The sequence below is a fragment of the Balaenoptera borealis genome (genome assembly GCF_965194805.1).
Source record: "Balaenoptera borealis genome assembly, chromosome: 4".
NCBI lineage: Eukaryota > Metazoa > Chordata > Mammalia > Artiodactyla > Balaenopteridae > Balaenoptera > Balaenoptera borealis.
In genome coordinates this window covers 114476417-114499734 of record NC_138861.1, presented here as the reverse complement: position 1 = coordinate 114499734, position 23318 = coordinate 114476417, and the positions used below count along the sequence as shown (strand labels likewise).

General features: G+C 45.1%; 1 protein-coding gene across 1 annotated transcript in view; it reads left to right on the top strand.

Moving 5' to 3' along the window:
- LOC309627707 (uncharacterized protein C4orf50) overlaps positions 1–23318 on the top strand; it is a 121642-nt gene that overhangs the window by 27212 nt on the left and 71112 nt on the right. The window contains exons 7-11 of the mRNA XM_082389854.1: positions 5599–5772; positions 10090–10146; positions 12758–12940; positions 19078–19387; positions 21086–21244. Coding sequence (XP_082245980.1) covers positions 5599–5772; positions 10090–10146; positions 12758–12940; positions 19078–19387; positions 21086–21244 — 883 coding nt within the window. The remainder of the gene's footprint in view (positions 1–5598; positions 5773–10089; positions 10147–12757; positions 12941–19077; positions 19388–21085; positions 21245–23318) is intronic.

Here is a 23318-nt window from a genome sequence, read left to right as displayed (position 1 = left end):
TGCAAAGAATGAATATTCTGCAGTTGTTGAGTATTAATTAGGCCAAGCCAATTAATTATGCTAATCAAATCTTCAATATCATTACTGATGTATGGTCTATTTGTTTTGTCATCTACCGAGATGGCTTTTGAAATCTCCAACTCTGAGTGTGCATTAGTTTATTTCTTCTTTTTTGTTACGTTAGTTTTGATCCATATGTTTTGAAATTATTTATTAGATATGCATAGATCTAGGATTATGATGTATTCCTGGTGAATTCTTATCATGATGAAATGTCTCTCATTATCTCTCACATTTCTTGCCCTAAAGTTGACTTTGTCTGATATTAAAGTACCACATCAGTTTCTTTTCATTGGTATTTTCATGGTATATAACTTTTTCACACCATCCATCTTTTTGTTTTCGAGCTATCAGTATCTTTATATTTAAAGTATGTTTCTTAGAAACAACATATGGCTGTTTTTGTTTTTTTTTTAAACCTAGTTCAGTTTGATATCCTCTGCTTTTTAGTTGGAGTGTTTGGTCCATTTACATTTCATATACATAATGGTGTAATTGGCTTTATGTTTACCTTCTTGCTATTTCTTCTATTTGTTCTGTTCTCTTTTCTTTTATTCCTTCTTTCTGCCTTTGTTTTTGGTATTAGTAAACTATTTTCTATTATTCCATTTTCTTCTCTATTAGTTTATTTTGTTATACATTTTAATGTCATTCTTTTAGTGGTTACCCTAGAAATTTCAAAATGTATGTATTAATTATTAAAATTTACTTTAAATTAGTACTTTTACCATGTCTCAGATAATTCAAAAATCTTTCAATAGTTTGCTCCATTTTTTCCTTTTCATCCTTTTCATTGTTTATTTTTGTCAACTACGTTACTTCTATGTATATATACCTTACAAAGTGCTATTACTGTTGTTGTTTTAAACACTCAATAATCTCTTATGTTTATTCATATCTTTCTACATTCTTGTGCTGTTCATTCTGTCTTCTACTTCTGTGGATCTGTTTTACATCCACCTGAAGAACTTTGTTATTTCTTGCTGGTGATGAATTCCCTCAAATTTCTTTTTATGAAAACAATTTTTTAACTCCACTTTTAAAAGATTTTTTCCCCTCTGGATTCAGAATTTTAGATAGGAAGATATGTTTCCCTCTTTTGACACTTTAAAGATCTCATTTCATTGTCTTCTGGCTCCCACAGTTTCTGTTCAGAAATGGAATAATTTGTCTTTTTTTCCCCTGAAAGAAATGTGTCGTTTTACCTCAGACTATTTTAAAGATTTGCTTTTCATCTTTGGGTTTTGGCAGTTAGACTATGATGTGCTTACATGAAGTGTTATTTATGTTTATCCTGCTTGGTTTTTCTGAGCCTCTTGAAACTGTGGAGTCATATCTTTAATCAGATTTGGAAAATTCTTGGCCATTAGTTCTTCAAATATTTTGTTCTTTTCTATTTTTCTCTCCTCTCCTAAAAACCTAGACTTTTTTTTTCCACTTTATCCCACATCTTTTGGAACTGTTCTATTTTTTTCTCTTTGTGTATCAGTTTGAATATTCTATTGACCTGTCTTTTAGTTCACTAAAAGTTCTGCTGTTCAGTTCTGCTGTGTCCTGTCTTCTAATAAACCCATCCATTAGTTCTTAATTTCATTTACTGTATTTTGCAGTAGCATATCCATTTTATCCTTTTTAAAGAGATTCTGATTCTCTGTTGAAATACTCCACATTTTCATTCATTTTTGTCTGTCTTTTCCTATGTTGTTAAAAAATATAATCATAGTTATTTTGAAAGTCTTGTCTGCTAACCCCAATATCTAGATTATCTCTGAGTCTGTTTCTATTGGCTATTTTATTTTTTGGTTAAGGCCCACTTTTCTGCTTCTTCATGTGACTAATAATTTTTTTAAAAATGTTGGACATTTTGTGGAACGTGTAGAGATTCCTGCTTATTAGCTTCCTCTAAAGCATGTTGAGTAAGTTTTGTTCTGGTAGGTCACTGAATGAACAGCAGACCATTATTCCTGTGCAGGTCTACTTCAGTTTTCCCCTCAGTACCAGGGCTTGATTTTACTCCTCAAGTGTGGTCCTTGCTTCTAGAACATGGCCTTTCAGTGGTATCAACTGAGTTCCCAGAGCATTCACCAAAGACTCTCCACTTCAGCTAAGCCAAAACTTTGCTATCTTTGTAGCAGTGTGTGACCTCCAGAATCTCTTTAGCAATTGATCTCCCAGCTGCTGTTCTCTGCTAGGCCTCAGAGTCTTACACTATGTTGCACCACGTATGATTCAGCCAAGGGCCCAAGGGTATTTCTAGGACAGTGTCTGGATTTCTTCTCTGTGGCTCACCTCTCTCTGTTGCTTTGTCCCACAAACCCCAGCTGTCATAGCATCCCTGAACCCCAGTCTCTGATTCCACTTAGCAGGACCACCATGTTCAGCGTGGGATCTATTTCCCTGAACCATGGTTTGGAAAATGTTCCAGGGACAATGTAGAGCTCACCTTGTTGTGCATCCTTTTTCTCATGGATTGTAGCCCTGCATTGGCTACCATTTAATGCCTGCAAAGAGTTGTTTTTATGTAGTTCCCTCATATCTTGTCAAATCCCAGCTAGTAAGGCCTGGTGGGAACTAAAACTCTGAGGAGGTGAATTTCAAGCTGAGAGTCTCAAGGTTTGAAAGGAGCAGCGAATGAAGAACATTCCAGGCAGAGGGAGAAGCAAGTGGCCAGCCCCTGAGGCAGGAATGAGCCTAGCTTGCTGAAAAGCAGAAAGTAGCCAGCGTGGCTGGATCGTGGTGGGCATGGGTGGGGCGTGGTATGAGATGAGGATGGAAAAGTTGTTGTCATGAGAAAGATCACGGAAGGCCTTGTAGGCTCTGGTTTTGATCACTTCCAAATGCGGTGGGAAACTATTGGAGGGTTTTCAGCAGGACAACATGATTAAATTTCTGTCGTAAAAAATGCGATCTTTGATGCTGTAAAGACACAGGGAGGACACAGGGAGAACAGTCAAGAGGATTTTTGCCAAGAGATGATGCTAGACTAGAGGAATTTGGAATTAAAAAAAAAAATAGAGGATTCCAGGTAAAAACTAGAGTTAGAATCAATGGGATTTGTTGATGGACAGGAGGCAGAGGGCGAAGAAAGCTTCTTGTTTCCCTCGTCCCAAGTTACAAACCTGATCATGTTTTTATTTGCTTAAAATAAAAACCTTAAACCCTCTGGGTCTTCCTGTCACACTTGGTATGAAGTCCAGATTCCTTTTGGTGATTTATAAACTGGCCCCTGGGGAGCTTCGGCTGTTGCTGGATACATTCCCTGGTCTCTGCGCTCCTAGTTCCTCAACCCGCCCCTCCCACACCCCAGCTTTCTCCTGAGAACTGCTGCTCACCCTCCAGGTCTCATTTTAGGGCATCTCCTCCCAATCCCCCAGGATGGATTCAGTGCAGAGGCAACTCATGCACATCTCTCCCCAACTCCGCTTTCAGTGGTGCCATTTTGGTAGCTTGCAGTTGGCCATGATGGTATTTAAACCACGGAAACCAGCAAATGCTACACATCCGTGTGCCCCTCCCTCCCTGGAGAGTGGTTGTTATGCATTCACCACACACCGCTGGGTGGCAGTGGGCGCCTTTGGTTTAGTGCTTCCCTTAGGCTCCGGCAGCCTCCTGGCTTCCCCTCACCACCCTGTGCTAGTGGCTTATTTCTGCGTCAACCTCCCCCACCAGACAGAGCTCCCCGAGGGCCGTGTTCCCCAGGGCTCCCAGGCTCCAAGTGCAGCCTGTGGCTAGAGCACGTGCCTCTGAGGTCTCTTAGGGAGCAAGTGAGTCATGGGCTGTTCACAAGGGTCACTGAGTGGGGCGGTCCCACGTGGCAGGCGGGGCCGGCCTCCACCCCACACTTTTATTCTCTTTAGAATAATGTCCTGTGGATGCTCTCTTAGGACCCTGGGGATGAAGCCCAAATCACCTCAGAGGAGAGAGGCAGCAAAGGCACCAAACTTCCCAGAAAGGCCAAGTTGTTTTGCAAGTCTTGGAGCTGGATCTTATGGAACCATTCGGAGCACCCATCTGTTTTTGACAGGGCCCAGCCTGTGAATCTCAGGCCCACAATCTGTGAATTTCTATTAACTAAGAAAAAAAACAAAACAAAAACACATTCTGCTATCATATTCCTTGCTTACAAGGGAGAGGCCTGATCGGCCACTGACTCACCTTGACTCTGCTCTCTCTGTCTCCCTTCCATCTTCTCTCTCCTCCCTCTCCTGCCAGCTCACACCCAGGTGAGGAACACGTGGAAGAGATAATCTCTGTGGGCTTTCAATTCCCGAGGTGGCTGCTTTCAATGAAAGCTAGACTGCCAGGGCCGGGAGCAAAGGCATTTGAGACATCTCTGAGTTTCTGGGACCCCGGACACATTGCAATTGGAACTTTTACTGTTAGCAGGGCTGCTCCTTCCCAAGGCCACCTTAGTAGCATGAATCAAGAGCTTAATGATGCTCAGGACCTTGACGTAGAAATTCCCCTCTGATGATCTCAGGGGAAGAACCAGAGGTGTGTCAGGTAAGGCTTTCTATCACAGCCCCAATTATAGCATCAGTATATTAGAATAATCTGAGCGTTCAACATGCCACAGAATACTGCATAGATACTAACAACAGGGTTTTCGACATTATTTAATGATATGGAAAAATGACCATGACATGGTATTAAGGGAGAAAAACAGGATACAAAAGATATATATGGCATATAAATGTATATAGAAAAAAATATGTGGGGATATGTGTGTGTGTGTGTATATATATATATGCGTGGATATATATATATATCCACGCATATATACATATATATGCATGTTTATGTATATGTATGTATACGTTATTAAAAAATAAAAATTTAGAGTCCAGAGCCACTGGGGGCAGTAGCGTCACTGCCATTTGACCACACTTCCCAGGGTGATAAATCAGCCTCTTCTTTCTCACTTTCTGCCCTCCCAGAAATTCCCTATTTGATGTTCATATGAAACCCACTCGTGTTTGACCCAAGAAGGGTGAGAGGCTGTTTTGTACTGATTTAAGAAGAGTGTTTTGGGAAAATGCAGTATATTCTGTTTCATAGAAATATATGAAGCTTTAGTGTAATAAGCATCTCATAATTGGATTTGAACACTAAATTTCATTCATCATACTGTGTTTCAGTATAATGGTGACTGATGTCTATTAAAACAGACTCTGGAATACCATGCCATTTCACATACTTTTCACTTGTGAAAAAATTTTTTTTGAAAATAACACTCTAGAATGCTATTCTGTGATTCCCTAGACCCTCTCCAACTCTCCCACTCAAGGGTAAGGGCACCTGGGTAAGGGCATAGCAGAAAGACTGAAAATATAAGTTAATATATGGATAATAATGATGTTTATGCTGGCTAATAGTTTTTGGAGTGATCTCTGTTACTTTATTTTGTGGAATTTATTGACTATGAGAAACATGTAAGCAGGAGAACAAATGAAGAAGGAAAACGGGTACTGTCTGTTGACTAAGGCAAATTACTTGGAAGATAACCTAAGAATAGCAGTCAAATCTGTGATTCCACAGCTCCAGGACCCTGAAGCTGAGGCTTCCAAGGAGGACCTCAGGCTGTGTGTCAGACAACTTCATCACCAAGTGCTGACCCTGCAGTGCCAGCTCCGAGACCAAGGGTCTGCACACCAGGAGCTGCAGGCTTCTCGAGATGAGGCTGCCCGTCTCCGGTGTGAGCTCAAGGACAAGGTAGGCTGGGCCCACGCTTCCCTTTCCCACCTGAAAACCAATGTTCCCTCACTTGGGAAAGTTTTGAGAGTAGAAAAAAGAAGTAGGTAAGATCTCACTGGCCCTTTCCCGCAGTTTGTAAGTATGTATTAGATTTTGAAAGTGCAGAGCAGTATAGGGAAGAAAAACCAGCCTGGAATCCCTCCATCCAGGTAACCTTTGTTAGATCTAAAAATAATAATACATGTGTATGGCTTTTTAAACAGTCAAACAGTTTTTTAAATGTTACATAAATAAAAGTCCTTTCTCTGTAAGGAGGGAAGTGGGTGTGAATATAAAAGAGCAACAAGAGAGGTCCTTGTGGAGTTGGAACAGTTCAGTATCTTGTCTGTGGTGGTGGAGACACAAGCCTACATAGGTGATAAAATTGTACAGAACTTGGTACACACACACACACACACACACACACAAACGTACACAGGAGAGATCCGAATAAGAATGGTGAATTGGGATTAGCAGATGCAAACCATTATGTATAGGATGGATAAACAACAAGGTCCCACTGTATAGCCCAGGGAACTATATTCAATATCCTGTGATAAACCATAATGGAAAAGAATATGAAAAAGAATATATATATATATATATATATATATATATATATATATCTGCATCACTTTGCTGTATAGCAGAAATTAACACAACATTGTAAATCAACTATACTTCAATAAAATAAATCTTTAAAAAAAGAATGGTGGATTGTATCCACATCAATACCTAGTTGTAATATACTATAGTTTTGCACAACGTTCCCATTAGAGGAAACCAGGCAAAGTATACAAGCGATCTCTCTGTATTATTTTTTTAAACTGTATGTAAATCTAAAATTATCTCAACCTTTAAAAAATGCAGAAAAATATAGTCCTTTCTCCCCCTCAACCCCAATTCCTTCTAACTTCCATTTTTTTCAACCTTATCTACCCACATTCAGTACGTGTGTGTACATATATGAAATCATACCATACAGAAACATTCTGCATCTTGCTGTTATCATTTAATAAAACATTTTGGTGATATTTCCATATCAACACATGCAAACTGAACTTCATTATTTTAAACTCTTGCATATTATTTTTCAAGAGACCAAACCATAACTTCCTTAACCAATTCTTTGTGGAAATCTAAATTGTTTCTGCTACTTTGCTTTACAAATGAACATTTTATACATTTTATACATCTGTCTTGGGATATGTTTATGTTACATCCTAGTGAAAGAGTTACTGGGTCAGAGGCTATGTACATAATTAACTTTGATCGATAATGGCAAATAACCCTCCAAAATGTTGCATCATGTATACTCCCACCAGAAATAAATGAGTGTATTTGTTTGGCCACAACTTGTTACCCTGAATCATATCACACTTTACATTTTTTTTGGCAAACCGATGGGTGAAAATACACTATCAACATTTTGGAGTGATTTCCGACTCCTTCTTATGCATTCTTTGTATAATCGAATACACTATACATGGAGTTTTATGTCCTCTGTCCATGTTGCTTCATAGCCTTTTTGTCCCTTATTTTTTGGACTATGCAGTAATCTATGGGGTGGATGTGATTTCTGTTCCCCTACTATTGGATCTATAGTTATTTCCATTAATTTATATATCATTGTTTATATACAATAGTTCGGAGAACTGGGATTACTGGTTTAAGGAGAAGAAATAGTGTTCATTCTAAATACATATTGCCAATTTGCTTTCCAAAGTATTGGCACCTACCTCCAAAGCCAAGGCGATTAATGAGGGTATATTTGTCACTGTGCCCTCAACCAGCATAGGAGGTATGATGACTTTTTTGTCCTGTCTGTCACTGATCTGTGAAAAATAGAGCTCCAGTTACACACGTTAGACCTTTCTACCCAATATATGTTTAAGTCTATTTTTTATTCTTTCCATTCTTTTTGTCTTTCTCTGCTTCAGTTTGGATATTTCTTTCTAATCCGTCTTCCAGTTACGTAATACTCTTTTTTTTTTTTTAAAGCTCATTCTTTTTTTTTTTGAATTATTTATTTATTTATTTATTTATTTATTTATTTTTTGGCTGTGTTGGTTCTTTGTTTCTGTGCGAGGGCTTTCTCTAGTTGTGGCGAGTGAGGGCCACTCTTCATCGCGGTGCGCGGACCTCTCACTTTCGCGGCCTCTCTTGTTGCGGAGCACAGGCTCCAGTCGCACAGGCTCAGTAGTTGTGGCTCATGGGCCCAGTTGCTCCACGGCATGTGAGATCTTCCCAGACCAGAGCTCGTACCCATGTCCCCTGCATTGGCAGGCAGATTCTCAACCACTGCGCCACCAGGGAAGCCCACGTAATACTCTTTAGGTGAGTCGAAATTTGCTCTTAAACTCATTATTTTAGTTCTCCATTTCAGGTATTGTATTTTGCAGTCTTAGAATTTCCATTTGACTAATTTTTTATAGCTTCCAGTTCTCTGATGAAATTCTTGTAATATAATTATTAAACGTTTTAATCAAAGTTATTTTCAGGTCTGTCTCTGATAGCTCCATTTTACATTCCCACTAGCAATGGATGAAGGTTCCAACTTCTCCACATTCTCACCAACATTTGCTACTGTGTGTCTTTTTGTTGCTAACCATCCTAGTGGGTGTGAGTGGTTATCTCGCTGTGGTTTTGACTTGCATTTCCTTAATGGCTAATAGTGTTGAGCATCTTTTCATGTGTTTATTTGCAATTCATATACCTTTTTTGGAGAAATGTCTATTCAGATCCTTTGTCCACTTTGTAGTTGGGTCGTTTCTTTTTTTGTTGTTGAGTTGTAAGAGTTTGCTATATATTCTAGATACAGTCCCTTATTAGCTATAGGATGTGCAAATTTTTCTCCCATTCTGTTGTCTTTTCACTTTCTTCTCGTCTGTTCTTTAATTGCAAATGCCCCAGTACACAGCTCACAGAAATATATTCATGCTACTTCTTACACTGAAGTAGAGAGAAGATTTCATCCAAGCCTGCAAATATTATCGTGTGCCTTTCGAATAGAGGACAGTCTGCTTGGAGCTGGCATTTTACTCTTCAAATATATTCAGAAATGTGTGCCAAAATAGATATATAGAAATGTTCATTAAAGCCTTGTTTGTAAAGCAAAAAAAAAACAGAAACAATATACATTTTCATAAACAAAGAATTGGTTAAATAAATTTTGTTTCAACCTCATGATCAAATAGTATGCAAGATTTTAAAAGAATGTGATCGGTTTGTATGTAATAACATGGAATTAACACCACGATTTTATATTAAATGACAAAAGCAAGCTGTAAAACATTTTGTATAGTATAGTTTCATGTGTGTATATATACACATATGAATTCTGATTATGGGTATGTAGGGTTGAAAATAGTATTAGAGGTCAGAAAAGGTCAAGGGAAGAGGAAGACGTACTTTTATTTATCTAGTTTTCTTGTACTGACTACAGAGGGAATCAGAGAGTGAGTGAGAAGAATTCACAGAACACCTGTCTTATTGTAGCTTATTACTGTGTGCCTTTTGAATAGAAGACAGTCTGCTTGGAGCTGGCCTTTTACTTTTTAAATATATTCAGAAACGTGTGCCAAAATAGATGTATAGAAATGTTCATTTTGTGAAACAGGAATTTAGGCAGGACTCAGCTGGGCAATTCTGCTCTGCAAAGCATCAGTGGGGATCACTTGGTGGTATTCAGCTGGATGCTGGGCTAGGCTGGATGGTCCAAGGTGGCTTCACACACGTGCCTGCCGCAGAGAGTAATAATGATTTATATTCATCGAATGTTGACCAGATGCCAGGCCTTGTCTAAGTACTTTACAGGAATCGATTCACAGAGTCCTTATCCAATCTTCACCCTTAGGTTGGCACTAATATTAACCCCACTTTACAGATGAGAAAGCTGAGGCAGAGAAAGACTTGAGTTGCACAGGGTCACAGTTCTAGTGAGTGGCTGGACCAGGGTTAGGGTGTCTGGCTAGGAAACCTATAGGTTTAACACCACACCAAAGAACTCTGGCACCTCTGCATGCGGAATGGGGAAGGCTTCCTTCCTGAAGTAAGAGGCAACAGAACTGGCCCTGGCAACTGCAGTCTGGCAGAGGTCATTCTCCAGTGCTCAGAGCATCCGTCCTCCTCTGATCTGGCCGAGGAGCTGATGGGAAAGGTCCCTGTTCGCACCGAGAACTCCTGTGGGGAAAGAGGGGGATAAGAGCCAACCTCTCTGAGCATGGCTCGCCTGTGGACGCACCGGGCTGTGTAATCCACAGCTCAACGTTATCAAAAATCTCGGTTCTCTTTCAGGTTGATGCACTTCAGAAAAAGCACCATGAAGCAAATTTGGCTGTGACTCCTTTGAAGGTAATACATGTGTGAAATCAATATGAAATGTCCCTTTCAAAAGAAAAAAGAGCTTAGTATTTTTCCCATTAGGAGGCAGTCCATCTCTATTGTATAAAAACACTGGAAAGAAGAAGGAAAGAGACAAATGGCACCCCAAGTCCCTATTTGAATCTAACATTTGCATGCATTTTCTTCCAGTATATTTTACATGTGTCTGAGATCCTACTCTACCTGTATGTCTGTGTCCGGCTTTTTCCACTTGGGAGTATAACCCATATAGGGGCTGCCTTCTCTTTACCAGCCTTTGAAGCTGCTGTTCATGCTGCAGTCTAAAGCAGGAGACACCGCAGTTCATAAAGCTGCCAGACCCTTTCGGGTGTTCAAATCCCTCTGTCCATTCTCCTTCCCTCTCTCCCTCCCTCCCTCTCTCTTTTGCCTTATTGCACATAAACACCATGATGCACATTTTTTATTAGAAAAGTTTTCCCCACATATCTAGACATTTCTTGAGGACAGATTCCCAGAAATGGCATTACTGGCTCACAGGGTTTAACATGCTAATTGAAAGTGTAGTTTGGTTGAGGTGGCACATTTAATCTCAAATATGGCACCTGGATTTGGGCAGTGGACCTGGAGGGGCTGCTTTTTATTTCTACTCTCTGGGCAGGGTGGACTTAGAAGGGGCTCTGGCTGGGAGTTAGAAGGACATGGTTGAGCCCCGGGACCCCACTGACTTGCCAAAGCCCACTCACTCTGAAATAACAGTAATTCCTGCTCGGCTGCTCTCACAGCTTCTTCTGACCCTCCATGGATGGTGTCCATGGAAAAGTGGAGAGCAAAGTGTAAAGCTCTTGAAAATGGGAGGTTTTCTTGCTCCTTCGTTATTTTCAACATTTGCTATGTACCATTTACTTAAATGAGAACCGTAATCCCTTGTACACGACAAAGTGTTTTACAAACTCAAGATGGAAAGAGAAACAGCACCAGCACCACATCATTCACACGAGGCAAGGCCTGAGCAGAAGAGGTCGGGCTGGACGGGAGGAGCCATAGCGATCTGGGTTCAAGATCCAGCCCCTCCTCAGGGGCGTCATTCACCGCTGGAGGCTCAGTTTTCTCATCTGCAGATGGGAATCGTGATTCCTAACCTGGCGTGGGAGGTTTTGTAAGGATTCTAATGACGATGGCCACTCTCTGTTGAATGCTTGCCATGTGCCAGGTACTCCAGACATATTTTCTCAGTAGCACAGTTTCTCAGCATGTCAGGAACATGAAGGCTACTCTATGGATAGGGAAACTGAGGCTCAGAGAGATGCAGTGCCTTGCCCATAGTCACACAGAGCTACTCAGTGGCAGAAACAAGATTTAACCCAGTTCTGTCTGATGCCAAAGGCTGCAACCTTCCCCTTGGCCTCGCTGTCTCTCCAAGAACCCAGTGGAGTCATTGTCACTGTCAACAATGGCCTCTTTCTTGGGAGAGCTGCACATAGTAGGTGTTCAGCTGATGCTGGCTGAATGAAGAGGCCCCGATGTTTCAGGGATGTGATTCAGGGGGCCTGGGGCACCCCAGCGTCCAGGTCAGACCACCCTCCTGTGCTGCCTGCCTGCGGTACTGGGCACCCGGACATCACTGCCTAGAAACTGATGTGCAAAAGTCCCCGACCCTCTGGGATGGGCTTGGAAGGGAGTTCTGGCAGGAAGGGGTCATCACCTCCTCCGATGGAGCAGGAGATGGCAAGAGTCTATCAGCCCCTCCGGACATGCACAAATGTGGGAGGTCATTTCATGGTGGGAGGGTCACGAACTCACATCACTCATGTAACACATCTCTCCCATGGGCCATGCTGTGCCCAGCCACAGCGTAGGGACGGTGCCGGGGACCCAGGGGAATGTCAGCCTTGACCTTGAGGATCCCCCAGGCTATGTGGGAGACAAATACAAAGATTAACTGCTGGGACAGAAGGAAGCCGGGAGCCTGGGCACAGAGATACCCAAGTCCTGAGCATGAGGGAAGCCTACCTGGGGAGACGATGCCCAGGCTGGCCTCTGCATGGATCTGCGCAAGGCTTTTCTGGGCTTGGGACATGAGCTACAAAGGAGTGATGGGGAAGTTCTGGGGTGCCGGGGTTGGGGAGTGGACCCGTGTGTCCGGAATAAGAGGAGTGAGAAGGAGGGTGGTCGTGATGGGGCTGGAGAGGCACAGGGACAGGTCTGACCTTTCGTGCATGAGGGGCTGCCTGGGCTGGCCCCGTGTGCGTGCTTTGCCTGCACCATCTCCTTTGGTCCTGGTGCCCTGATGATGCCCAGGGTACAGATGAGCAAGTCGAGGGATAGAGAGGGGCTTGTCTCATAGCTAGCTGAAGTCCACGCTGCCTACCCGTCCAGAAGGCGTCCAGACAGCAGTGAGGAGCCCCTGGGGTGCTGGGCAGCAGCGCGGCCCCTTGTTTTCAAAGCTGGCTCTGGCTTCTGGGTGGAGGGAGGGATTGCAGGGAGGAGGCTGAGCTAAGGCAGGGCTGCGGGATGCAGAGCAGGGAGCCGATGCCCTGCCCCCCAGCTCAGTCATCCAGCCCCCCTGGGAGTCCTGCATGCGTGGACCCACCTGACTGTGTCTTCCCTCCCACCCTTTCAGGCTAAGCTGGCTTCCCTGGTCCAGAAGTGTCGGGAGAGGAACCACCTGATCACACACCTGCTCCAGGAGCTGCACAGACACGGGGTGGAGAACCACCAGCTCTCCGAGACGGCAAGCAACGTGGTGAATGACGGGGCGCTGGCTGAGTACGCGGCCACCTTCCTGGCTCCGGGGGTCCCACAGGTAGATTCCCACGGACAGCCCTGCCCTCTTCCTGTTGGGGCTGTGAGCTCAGCAGCCTACCCTCCACCTGCCTGACCTGCCTGTCTCAATTCAGCATCAAACAAGCACTGTGGCGTTTATTTCACTAGATGGGTCTTTCACGTGTGCCTCAAGACCTTAGTACTGCTTCCTCTGGCAGATTTTTTTGTCTGTCCTGTAGCCCCCACCATCCATCCTTCAGGGCACAGTTCAGGTGTGACCTTGCCCAGGAGTCTGCTCTAAATTCCGCGGACCACAGGATTAGCCACACGCCCCTCCGTCCTTCATTGCACATGGATATGACTGACGTGGGACATTCGAGGGATTTGCCCCCTACTGTTAGGGGAGTTTTGTCAGCGTTTCTCTGTTGAAACCAGAGCTGCTTCATATCCATTTCTGTCTCCCTAGTGCCTGGCACAGAAAAGCTACTCAGGGAATATTTGTTGAATGAACGAAGTAATGAAGTAAATGAATGAGGATTTCCTCTCCTAACGGTCTACAGAAGAGGGAGGAAACAGAGGCTCAGAGAGGTTGGAAGTCTCTCTTGAGGTCACACAGCTACCAGGTAGTGCAGATGGTGATGGATACCAGTTCTGACCCAGGTCTAGTAAAGATGCTCCGGGGTCTCCGCCTGGCTCTCAACAGTGGTACCTGGGTGTCTGTGTGCATACAGCACCCTCGGGTGCTCAGCTGAGTCTGCCCATGCACACGCGCGCGCACACGCACATGCACACACACGCACACGCAAGCATGCACACATACCCAGGCACACAGCCCCATTCCTGGGGACCAGCCAGCTGTGCCCCCACCAGACTAGCTCAGCTCCTGATGATGCGAGGGTGAAATGCAGCTGCTGCCGTGCACGCAGCCAGCCCTGTTTTCCAGGGTCCCTCCTGGGCTCTGCCCCCAGGGGGGCCTGCTTTTGGCAGTGTAGCCCCAGGCCTGCGTCACCTTCCTCGGCCTTCCCAGCCCAGCCTCTGCAGGCCGACCCTCTCTGTCCCTTCCTTCCCCCACAGCCTTCAGGGTTTTAGGTGTCCTCTCGTCCAAATTGCCACACAACGGACATGGACACCAGGAGGCCAAGGGGCCTGCTCAGGGCCATGGCGACTTGGTTCAGAGCCAGAATTTGAATCCAGAGCCCCAGACTCCCGGTCCAGTGCTCATCCTTTTGCCCGAGGGTTTCAAGCCTCTTCAGAGGCAGAATAAGGATGGAGAGAGAGGTCAGCATCTTGTCAAGGGACCGGGCACAGTCCCTGTGTGCAGAGTTCCAGGGAAGATATTGGATGCGGCAGGTGTCACCTGGGAGGGAGGCTGGCTGTGTGCTGAGAAGACATCATTGCACTGAGGGCCCCACCCTCCAAGGGCTGCTCTCGGTCTGGCAGCCTCTGAAATTAGACCCGATTTGTTCACTGGGATTGAACAGGCTGACTTACATTGACCAAATTCACAGAGACTGAGGTATAAACCTGAACACTAACTTAATAGTTTCCCATGAGAGACTGAACTGCGTGCAGGATGAAATATTGGATGGATGAAAAAATAATCAGCATATTCTCTCCCTATAGTGGAGTTATCTGGAAAGTCAAGTTCATTCATTCATTTTTTTCATTTGTAAGTCAATATATATTTATAGTCAGAAGGTCATTCAATGAGAACAGAGAGTGTTAATGGTGTCATCAGCCTGATGCGTTAGTTTCCTGTAAGGATGTGCTCCACATGACTCCCCTGGGGCCAGGGTGTCTCCCCACCCAGACCTTTTGAAAGGCTATGGCCAATCATAAGCTTCTACTTCCTCCTTTTAAGGTGACTTTGAATCGGCCGTGACCCATTTTGCATTATTTTGCAGTTCAGCTCACCAAGAACACCCCCATTTTCATGATCTGGGAGGCGGCTCACTGTTCCCTCCACAAACCACAAAAGCCTGGCTCTGCCATTTCATTCCACAAATATTTATTGAGCACCTATTGCCACAAGTCAGGCGTAGTGCTTGGGGTTGGGGAGAAATGGTGAACCAAACAGGCCAAAACGTGCATGCAGTCAAAGAGAGAAATAATCATAAATTATAGCGAGCGTCAAGAAGGAAGGGCTTAGACAGAGACTGTGTGTGTGTCTTTGGAAAAGACCTTAATTGCTCTGAGCCTCAGTTTGCTCATCTGTAAAGTGGGAATATTACGACCTACTTGGCAGAATGGACATGAAGACAGTTGGAGATCATGAAGCACCTTGTGCAGGGATGTCCCACGAGTTAGGAACCTGGTCCTTGGGTGAGCAGTTGCCAAGGGGGCGGGTTCTGGCACCCAGGAGCCCTGGCTTCAAATCTTAGCTCTGCTGCTGTCTAGCTCTGTGGCATTAGGAGGGGACACTGACATGTATCACTTACCCTGGGGACTTTATGTAACTGACTCAGGTAGTCCTTCCATGGGGGAGGTGCTATTATTATCCCCCTTTCCAGATGGGAAAACTGAGGCTCAAAGAGGTTACAAGTCGTGCCCAAAGACACACGTCTATAAGCAGCTTTCTAGCTCAGCTTTTTGTGTGTTAAATCGTTTGCCTGAGCAGAGCTGGGATTTGAACCTGGCCGTGGGATTCTGTGCACTGCAGCTGCGACCCCTGTGCGAAGGGGGGTGTGTTGGGTGTCTTGCAGGGCTGTGGGGCATGTGGGCAGCAGCACGGGCTCTGGCACATACAGACTAGGCCTTCAGTGAGTCTGTCCCTCTTGTCGCTGGAAGGCCAATCCTCAGTGTGCAGATATAAGGCAGTGGGGAAAAAAACCCCTGTGATGTGTTTAAGAAGCAAAGAGGGCTCCAGGCTGGCTGGAGTGTGGGATCCCAAGTGGAGGAGTTCCGAGAGGCTGGATGGGAGGTCACGGACACCTGACTGCCCGCAGGGGTGTTTGCATTTGGTTCTGCAGTGAATGGAGAGCTGCTGAAGGGGTGGAACAGGATCGATGTGCTTCGGGAAGAGGAACCCTGCAGGCCTGTGGGCTGGATGTCCACAGGTTGGCCTTGCACCCGCCCTGGTGGCCTTCCTCTAGCTCTGCTGGTTCTCTTCAGCTCGGGCATTGGTCCTGAAGCAGGAGGATTCCACGAGGCTAGCTTGGCCAGCTCTCCTACTGTCTTCCATCTGGGAACATGGGGTCTTGCCACCTCCCTGGCTTTAGCTGAGATGGGAGCACGAGAAGGGCGGGTTCCTTCCATTCTTGGACTCCTAAATGGAGACGGGGGGTTCTCAGTTCCACCCCATCCCCCAAACTGGCTTGACTGGGCAGGGCTCAGGGCACCTTCTCAGGGCCTCTTAAGTTCCTCCACCCTCCCCAGTCCCAGGACACCTATTTTTTCTGGATCTCACCAGGACCTAGGCTATTGACATTCCCAAGCCAAGAATGAGACACCTTCTTTGTTGCTTGTACTCAGGTGTCATCCCCTTCTTGGAGGCAGATGCCCGGGTGCCAAGGGGAAGTAGTTCAGGGGTGCCCTCCTGCCCATGCTTGCAGGGTCCAGCCTGGGGTCAACTCAACAAATGGAAGGTCCATCAGAGACCTGGATGGGTTGGCCCTGCCTGACTCCCTGCGGTTCCTGGGACGTGAGGATTATTGCCCTCTCTTCACACACAGAGTTTCACCCGGCAGATAAAGACACCCCAGATCCTGAAGAATTGCCACTCTGTGACAGTCCTCTGTGCCAAGCCACTCCGGTGCTTCACCTCCCAAAGCCGCCTGCTCTCTTAGGCCTTGGTAGCAAGGGGCGGGGGTTGCTGACCTCTTGTAGGGCTCTGTGAGGGTTGAACAAGATCCCACCTGAAATTCCCCTCACAGTGCTGTCACATAAAGACACTCACAGAGGATGTAGGGTCCCTTCAAGCAGAACCAGAGTACTGCTCCACTGGGGGAGGTCAGGGGATTGACGTACTAACACCTGAGGGTCATGGAGACCCCAGCCTCGGAGAGACACAAGCCACCTGGCAAGGAGGCTGCTAATTCCACTTCCTCCTGCCCTGCTTTTTCCTCTTTCTTCCATGTCCTAGAAACATCTTGCTCTCCTCTGGGCATTGGTCAACAAGATCTATATATGGGCCTTTGGAAATGGAATCTCATCTTGAAAGAAGCAGTGAGACTGAGAGTCCTAAACTCCCTTAATTCATTAAATCAACAACCCCGAGCCTGGGCCCCCAAGGATCCAGGCAATTATTTTCTCTTGATGTTCTACCTTTTATGAAGTTGAGAATATTCCCCCAAAAGTTTACCTGGGGAGAGGGGTCGGGGAGTGGAGTGCGTAGGGTGAGGCTTTATCCATCTGCTACTGTATGTGGAGCATTTAGTAGACGTTCATTGTTTTTTTTTTTTTTAATTAATTATGTATTTATTTATTATTTATGGCTGTGTTGGGTCTTTGTTTCTGTGCGAGGGCTTTCTCTAGTTGTGGCAAGCGGGGGCCACTCTTCATCGCGGTGTGCGGGCCTCTCACTATCGCGGCCTCTCTTGTTGCGGAGCACAGGCTCCAGATGCGCAGGCTCAGTAATTGTGGCTCACGGGCCTAGTTGCTCCGCGGCATGTGGGATCTTCCCAGACCAGAGCTCGAACCCGTGTCCCCTGCATTGGCAGGCAGATTCTCAACCACTGCGCCACCAAGGAAGCCCTAGACGTTCATTCTTATTTCACTCTGACAAAACCCTGCAAGGACCATATTAGTGGCTCCACTCTGCAGATGGAGAGAACAAGGCTCAGAGAGTTCAGCTGACTTGGCCAAGACCATGGAGCCCGTAAACAGCAGAGCCAGGATTCAACCTGTGGCTGCCTGGCTCCAAGCCTCTCCAGGCCTATGGGCTAAACGAGGAGCAGGAAGCAGGGGAAAGATCTATAGATCTCTGATCAGGTACTGAATATGCAGTGCCTCCAGAAGTAGTTTAGTGCCGGTGAGACTACTCTGTGGAAACAAAAGTCAATGAAACCTCAGTTTCACTTTGAAGAAGTCTGTGTCTAGTAAGACTAGCTCCAAACCCAGGTGTGAACAAAAGCATTCACTTGAAACATAGCAATGAGCAGAGAGAAGGAGACTTATTTGGGAATATAATCCCTGGAGAAGGAAGCACACAAAATAAGCCTTGAAGGATTAAAAAAGAAGAGTTTTACTAGCTGGAAGGATGGAGTGAAGGCCCTCTAGGCTGAGAGACCTGCATGAGCAAAGGCACTGGGGTGTGAAGGGTCATGGTACTCGAAGACACACAGTTTTAGGGGATATAAGTGAAGTGCTCTGAGAGCAGAGTTACCATTGCCGCTTCACCTCTTCCTGTGTGTGTGTGGGGGGGGGCAGGAGGACAACTAGTCCACCAGGGGGTGGTGCAGGGACTCAGGTCCAGTCCGACCTGATTTCCTGGGTGACTGAGTCAGGAGTCCCAGGTGCAGCTCAGCAATCAGCTCTCACAAGGTGTCGAAGGGACTTCCACACAGAGAGAGTATTTCTCCTGGAGACTCTGCCGTCCAGCTGCCCTCATTTCCCCCCTTTTAAGAGCTTTTAAAATGCAGTCATCAGGGCTTCCCTGGTGGCGCAGTGGTTGGGAGTCCGCCTGCCGATGCAGGGGACACGGGTTCGGGCCCTGGTCCGGGAAGATCCCACATGCTGTGGAGCAACTAGGCCCGGGCGCTGCAACTACTGAGCCTGCGCTCTAGAGCCCACGAGCCACAACTACTGAACCTGAGTGCCACAGCTACTGAAGCCCACGTGCCTAGAGCCCATGCTCGGCAACAAGAGAAGCCACTGCAATGAGAAGCCCGCGCACCACAACGAAGACCCAACACAGCCTAAAATAAAAATAAATAAATTTATTAAAAAAAAAATGCAGTCATCAGTTTCCCTTTGGAGATTCAATTTGAGTAAAGGAAGTGGAAGCTTTTCCTCTCACCTGTATCCCTGGGAGCAAGTCCTGGACCCCTCTGAGGATTGTAGGCAGAGGAGGAGGGGAGGTCCTGCCTGTATGTTCGCACACACAGGGAGGAGTGGATCTGGCCAGAGAATGCACTTTCTGCAGCGGTGAGGGGGCTGGTTTTTCCAGTTGTAGTTGTCTGTAGAAGGCTTTTCCAGCTGTGTCATGAAGAATAACTGCTGAGATGTCTTTTCTTCCAGACAAGCCATCACCTGGACGTCGAGTCTGAGAAGACAGCAGTTGTAAGAGGTCAGTGTGATTTTCAGTTAGGAATAGTCTGCATGCTCAGACACAGTCCACACCGGCAGGACAATCTGACAGGTGGGCCAGGGTGGGGAAAAGCCCACGGTCAAGTGCAGACGACTAAAGGAAACCAGACCACACTATCTTGCACTCTCTTCCCTACTGACTCTGCCTTTTCATTTCACTGCTTAAGGAGGAACGCATTAGAAAACTACTGCCACTGCCAAAGTGGCCAAATTCTGCAACCCTGTAGTTTCAGTCCTGGAAATTTATCCTAAGTAAATAATTCTATATGTGGAAAAGCTCAATGGACAGGCATATTCATGCCAGGGTATTGATAACAGTGAAAAACTGTGGGGAAAAACTCCAGTATTGTTAATTAACCCATATTCACTGAGTATGAAGTACTAGTCACTAAAATGATGCTGATAAGTACCAATGTGATAGCATGGGAATTAGGATATCCTACTAAATTAAAAAAGGATAGAAAATGGAATGTATCGGAGGACTACAATGATACAACTGTACGTGAACATCTGTGAATGATTGGCAACTTAGGCTAGAAGGTAAACTAAAATACCAACAGTGGTTACTTAGATGGTAACATGGGTGGGGTTTTGTTGTTCTATTATTCTTATTGTTAAAAAGAAAGTTAAGATGCTCTCTGGCCAGAGAGAACTTCCCTGGGCCTTGTTTTACGAGTGCAGTGTAGTAGCAGCACTGGGGGAGGGGTGTTCCTAAGGGTTTGTTTAGGGTTACTTTGTTTTCAGGTGCTCAATATAAAAGTGAAGAAAGTATGGATAGAGTTACCTTTAGGCAACTGAGCTGCTCTTGATAACTGCTCGCTTAGCGATTCTTATTACTAGATTCTGTTCTTACAGCTGTGTGATCTTGGATGAGTTAATTAACCTCTCTGAGCCCCAGACTCTTATCTTTAAAAGGAGGATAACATGATCTTTTTCAGAAGTGTTAGTGCCTGACACATTGCAGGGCGCCAACAAACAAGAAGAGGTACCTGGCTTCTGTTTTTAGCTGGTCAGGATGGGCCTGCCCTTCTGTACCTTTGTCTTCTATCCCTGCAGCCTGAGTTGGCATCTGTTTTCACAGTTGGAGGCACATAAATTCTAGCTGGTCCTGCTTCTGCCACTAGTTTATGCAAGTGTCGTCCCTTCTCTGGGCTCAGGTTCCTCACCTTTAAAAGAAGGAAATGTACTAGATTCATTTAGTTACTTATTCATTCAGCATATCTAGAAAGCTGCCATGTGCCAGATCCCTGATAGGTGTTGTAGGGCTTACAAAAATGAGTCAGCTTCAGAGGTGGTGGTCCTTGCGCTAAAGGAGCTTACAGCCTGGTAGTGGACAGCGAAGCAGGCAGGCAATTTTCTAGGATATCCCAAGACCATGGCAGTACCATCAGAGGGCTGTGAATGTGGCACTCAGAGTTCAAATGCACCCAAGAGGGCCTCTGTTGTGGGGTGAAGGGATCTGGGAATGAAAGACAATGAAAAGGCTCAGAGACTTGTTGATTTTTTTTTTTAAGGTTATTTTATGACATATAGGGTCTTTTTAAATTTATTCATTTATTTATTCATTTTTGGCTGCATTGGGTCTTCGTTGCTGCACGCGGGCTTTCTCTAGTTGCGGTAAGCAGGGGCTACTCTTCGTTGCGGTGCTCAGGCTTCTCATCGTGGTGGCTTCTCTTTGTTGCAGAGCACAGGCTCTAGGCACGCAGGCTTCAGTAGTTGTGGAACGTGGGCTCAGTAGTTGTGGCTTGCAGGCTCTAGAGCACAGGCTCAGTAGTTGTGGTGCATGGGCTTAGTTGCTCCGGGGCATGTGGGATCTTCCCGGACCAGTGCTTGAACCTGCGTCCCCTGCATTGGCAGGCAGATTCTTAATCACTGTGCCACCAGGGAGGTCCGACTTGTTGATTTTTAGAATAGACTTCTGAACTGAGGCTTGACTGAGAACATTCTCTTCTAGCTCAGAAATACCTCCTGAATCCCAAAATGGACAGTGTCCTCCAAAGACCTTTGCATTCAGAGTCCTGGCCTATTCCAGCACAGACAGCTCAACTGGATTCTTTGAAGGTGAGAGGACATCAGTCACTTAATTTCTCAAATAAACGTTTTTATTGAAAGTATAACACACATACAGAAAAGGGTACAACTCGGAAATGTACAGCTCAGTGAATTGTCATGGAGTGGTATGTGCCCATAAAGCCATCACCAGGTCCAGAACTAGAAAGTGACCACAAAGCACCCCTCTGTTTTCCCCTTCTAGTCTCTTTTTATTATGTTTTTTAATTTTGTGTATTGGGTCATATCATGTGTTCTGTCTTGTTATTTTTCACTGAGTGCTAGACATCATGTGTGAAAATGTGAAGATGTAATTTGATAGTGTCTTCATCCAGACAGGACTTCCTTTGTTCCGCACATCAGAACTGATTCAGAGATAATTTTAGTACTTACGAGATCTGTTTTATTTCTTGCTCACTCTTACTCTTAGGGCATAGCCTTTCATGGTTCCAAGCAAAAACCTGTAATGTTTATCAGTGTCCTTCCCCAGCCGCTTCCCACTCCATGAGGCTGTCAAAATCTCTGCTTAGCTTTCTACCTCTCAGCCACCACAATCACACACAGGCTTCACCTTCACTTGGAGGGAAATACAGCCTTCAATGTGGGCCAACTACTCTTGGCTTCTGTCCTTTCTTGAATTTTAGTCCCACATATCCTCACAGTCTTTGTAGCTCTCAGATGGTTTCAAATAGATCTTTTGCTATATTTTGTCTAGCTTTCCTAGATGCTCTTACTGGAGGTTTGGTCCAAAATGTCCTAATCAGTCAGAGCCAGAGAAGCACTCTGTTTTCCCAGAGAAAACCTATTTTACTTATGATATTTGGAGTCTGACAGGCCTGAGTTCAAATCTCAGCTGTAATTCAGTGTGATGTTGGGTGGATTACTTACTTTGTGCTTAAATCTCCTCATCTGTAAAATGGGGATAATGCTGCCTACTGCTGATATGAGGATAAAATCAGATAAGCAGAGTTGAATATGTCTCTGGAAAATAAGAGATGCTCCAAAAAAAAAAAAAAGCAGCCATTACTTAGGAGGAAACTGATCTTATTCTTGGCATTTTATTTCAGCTTATTATTATTGTTTTTCTTCTTCCTTTTATTCCTATGGCTTCTCTCTTGCCTTCATGCTTATATTAATTTTTTTAATCTAACAAATGGAGCTAATATTTGCCTCTCGGGGTCTTTGGGACAATTCAATGAAATCATGCACATAACATAATTACTGTACTGCCTGGCACAGGAGGTGTTCAATAAATTGTTATTGATTGACCTTAAACTTTTTTTTTCTAACTGGTGACTTTCATTTCAAATTACTTATCTGTAGGCTTATTATCTAGTAATGAGAACTTCTTTCCAGCTTTGATCTTTTTCTAGGAAAATTACATCTGACTTTTGATCTTTGGCCTACCTTATTACAAGCAGGTAGAAGGCATGTTGGGCAAAGGGAATGACACCTGCAAAGACAGAGGGATGAATGCTCCTGAAGCACTGGGGGATTGGTAAGCAATTAAATGAGGCTGCAGCATAAAGGAAAGAGGAGTCTAGGAGATCATAATGATGATGTTGATAAGAAAAACAATGAGAAAGAAAACCCCCGCTTCCATTTCTTGAATGCTTACTATGTGCAATCCATCAGCTTTTCCAGTACTCACTATGGGCCCACAAAATAGATCTTGACATTCACTCCACTTCACCTGTGAGAAAAGGTGAGGCACAGAGAGGGTAAATAGCCAGCCCCAGGTCACACAGCTAAAGAGCTGAGGTTCCAACACAGGCAGTCTGGCTCTAGAACTGATGCTCTGGTCATTATGTGTCCGGATCGTGCTGGGCCTTCAGTGGGGGGATGAGAGTTGTCTCTCCTGCCCCCCTTGAGGTTACAATCTGGAGTTCAATGTGAGAAAAAAACCCTCCAATGTCTGCACTCAGTGATACTGGCCAGAACCTGATAGCAAAGCTTTTGAGGAAATAGTTGGAGCATAAATTGAATGAATGGATGAACCCAAGTGCATCTTAATACTCTTATGGTTCCAAGTTTCTCAAGTGTTCCTCAACCTTCTTCAGAGTTCTCACCACACTGTAGAATGCTGCTGGATAAAAACTCCTCCTTTATTGGACATAATTTCA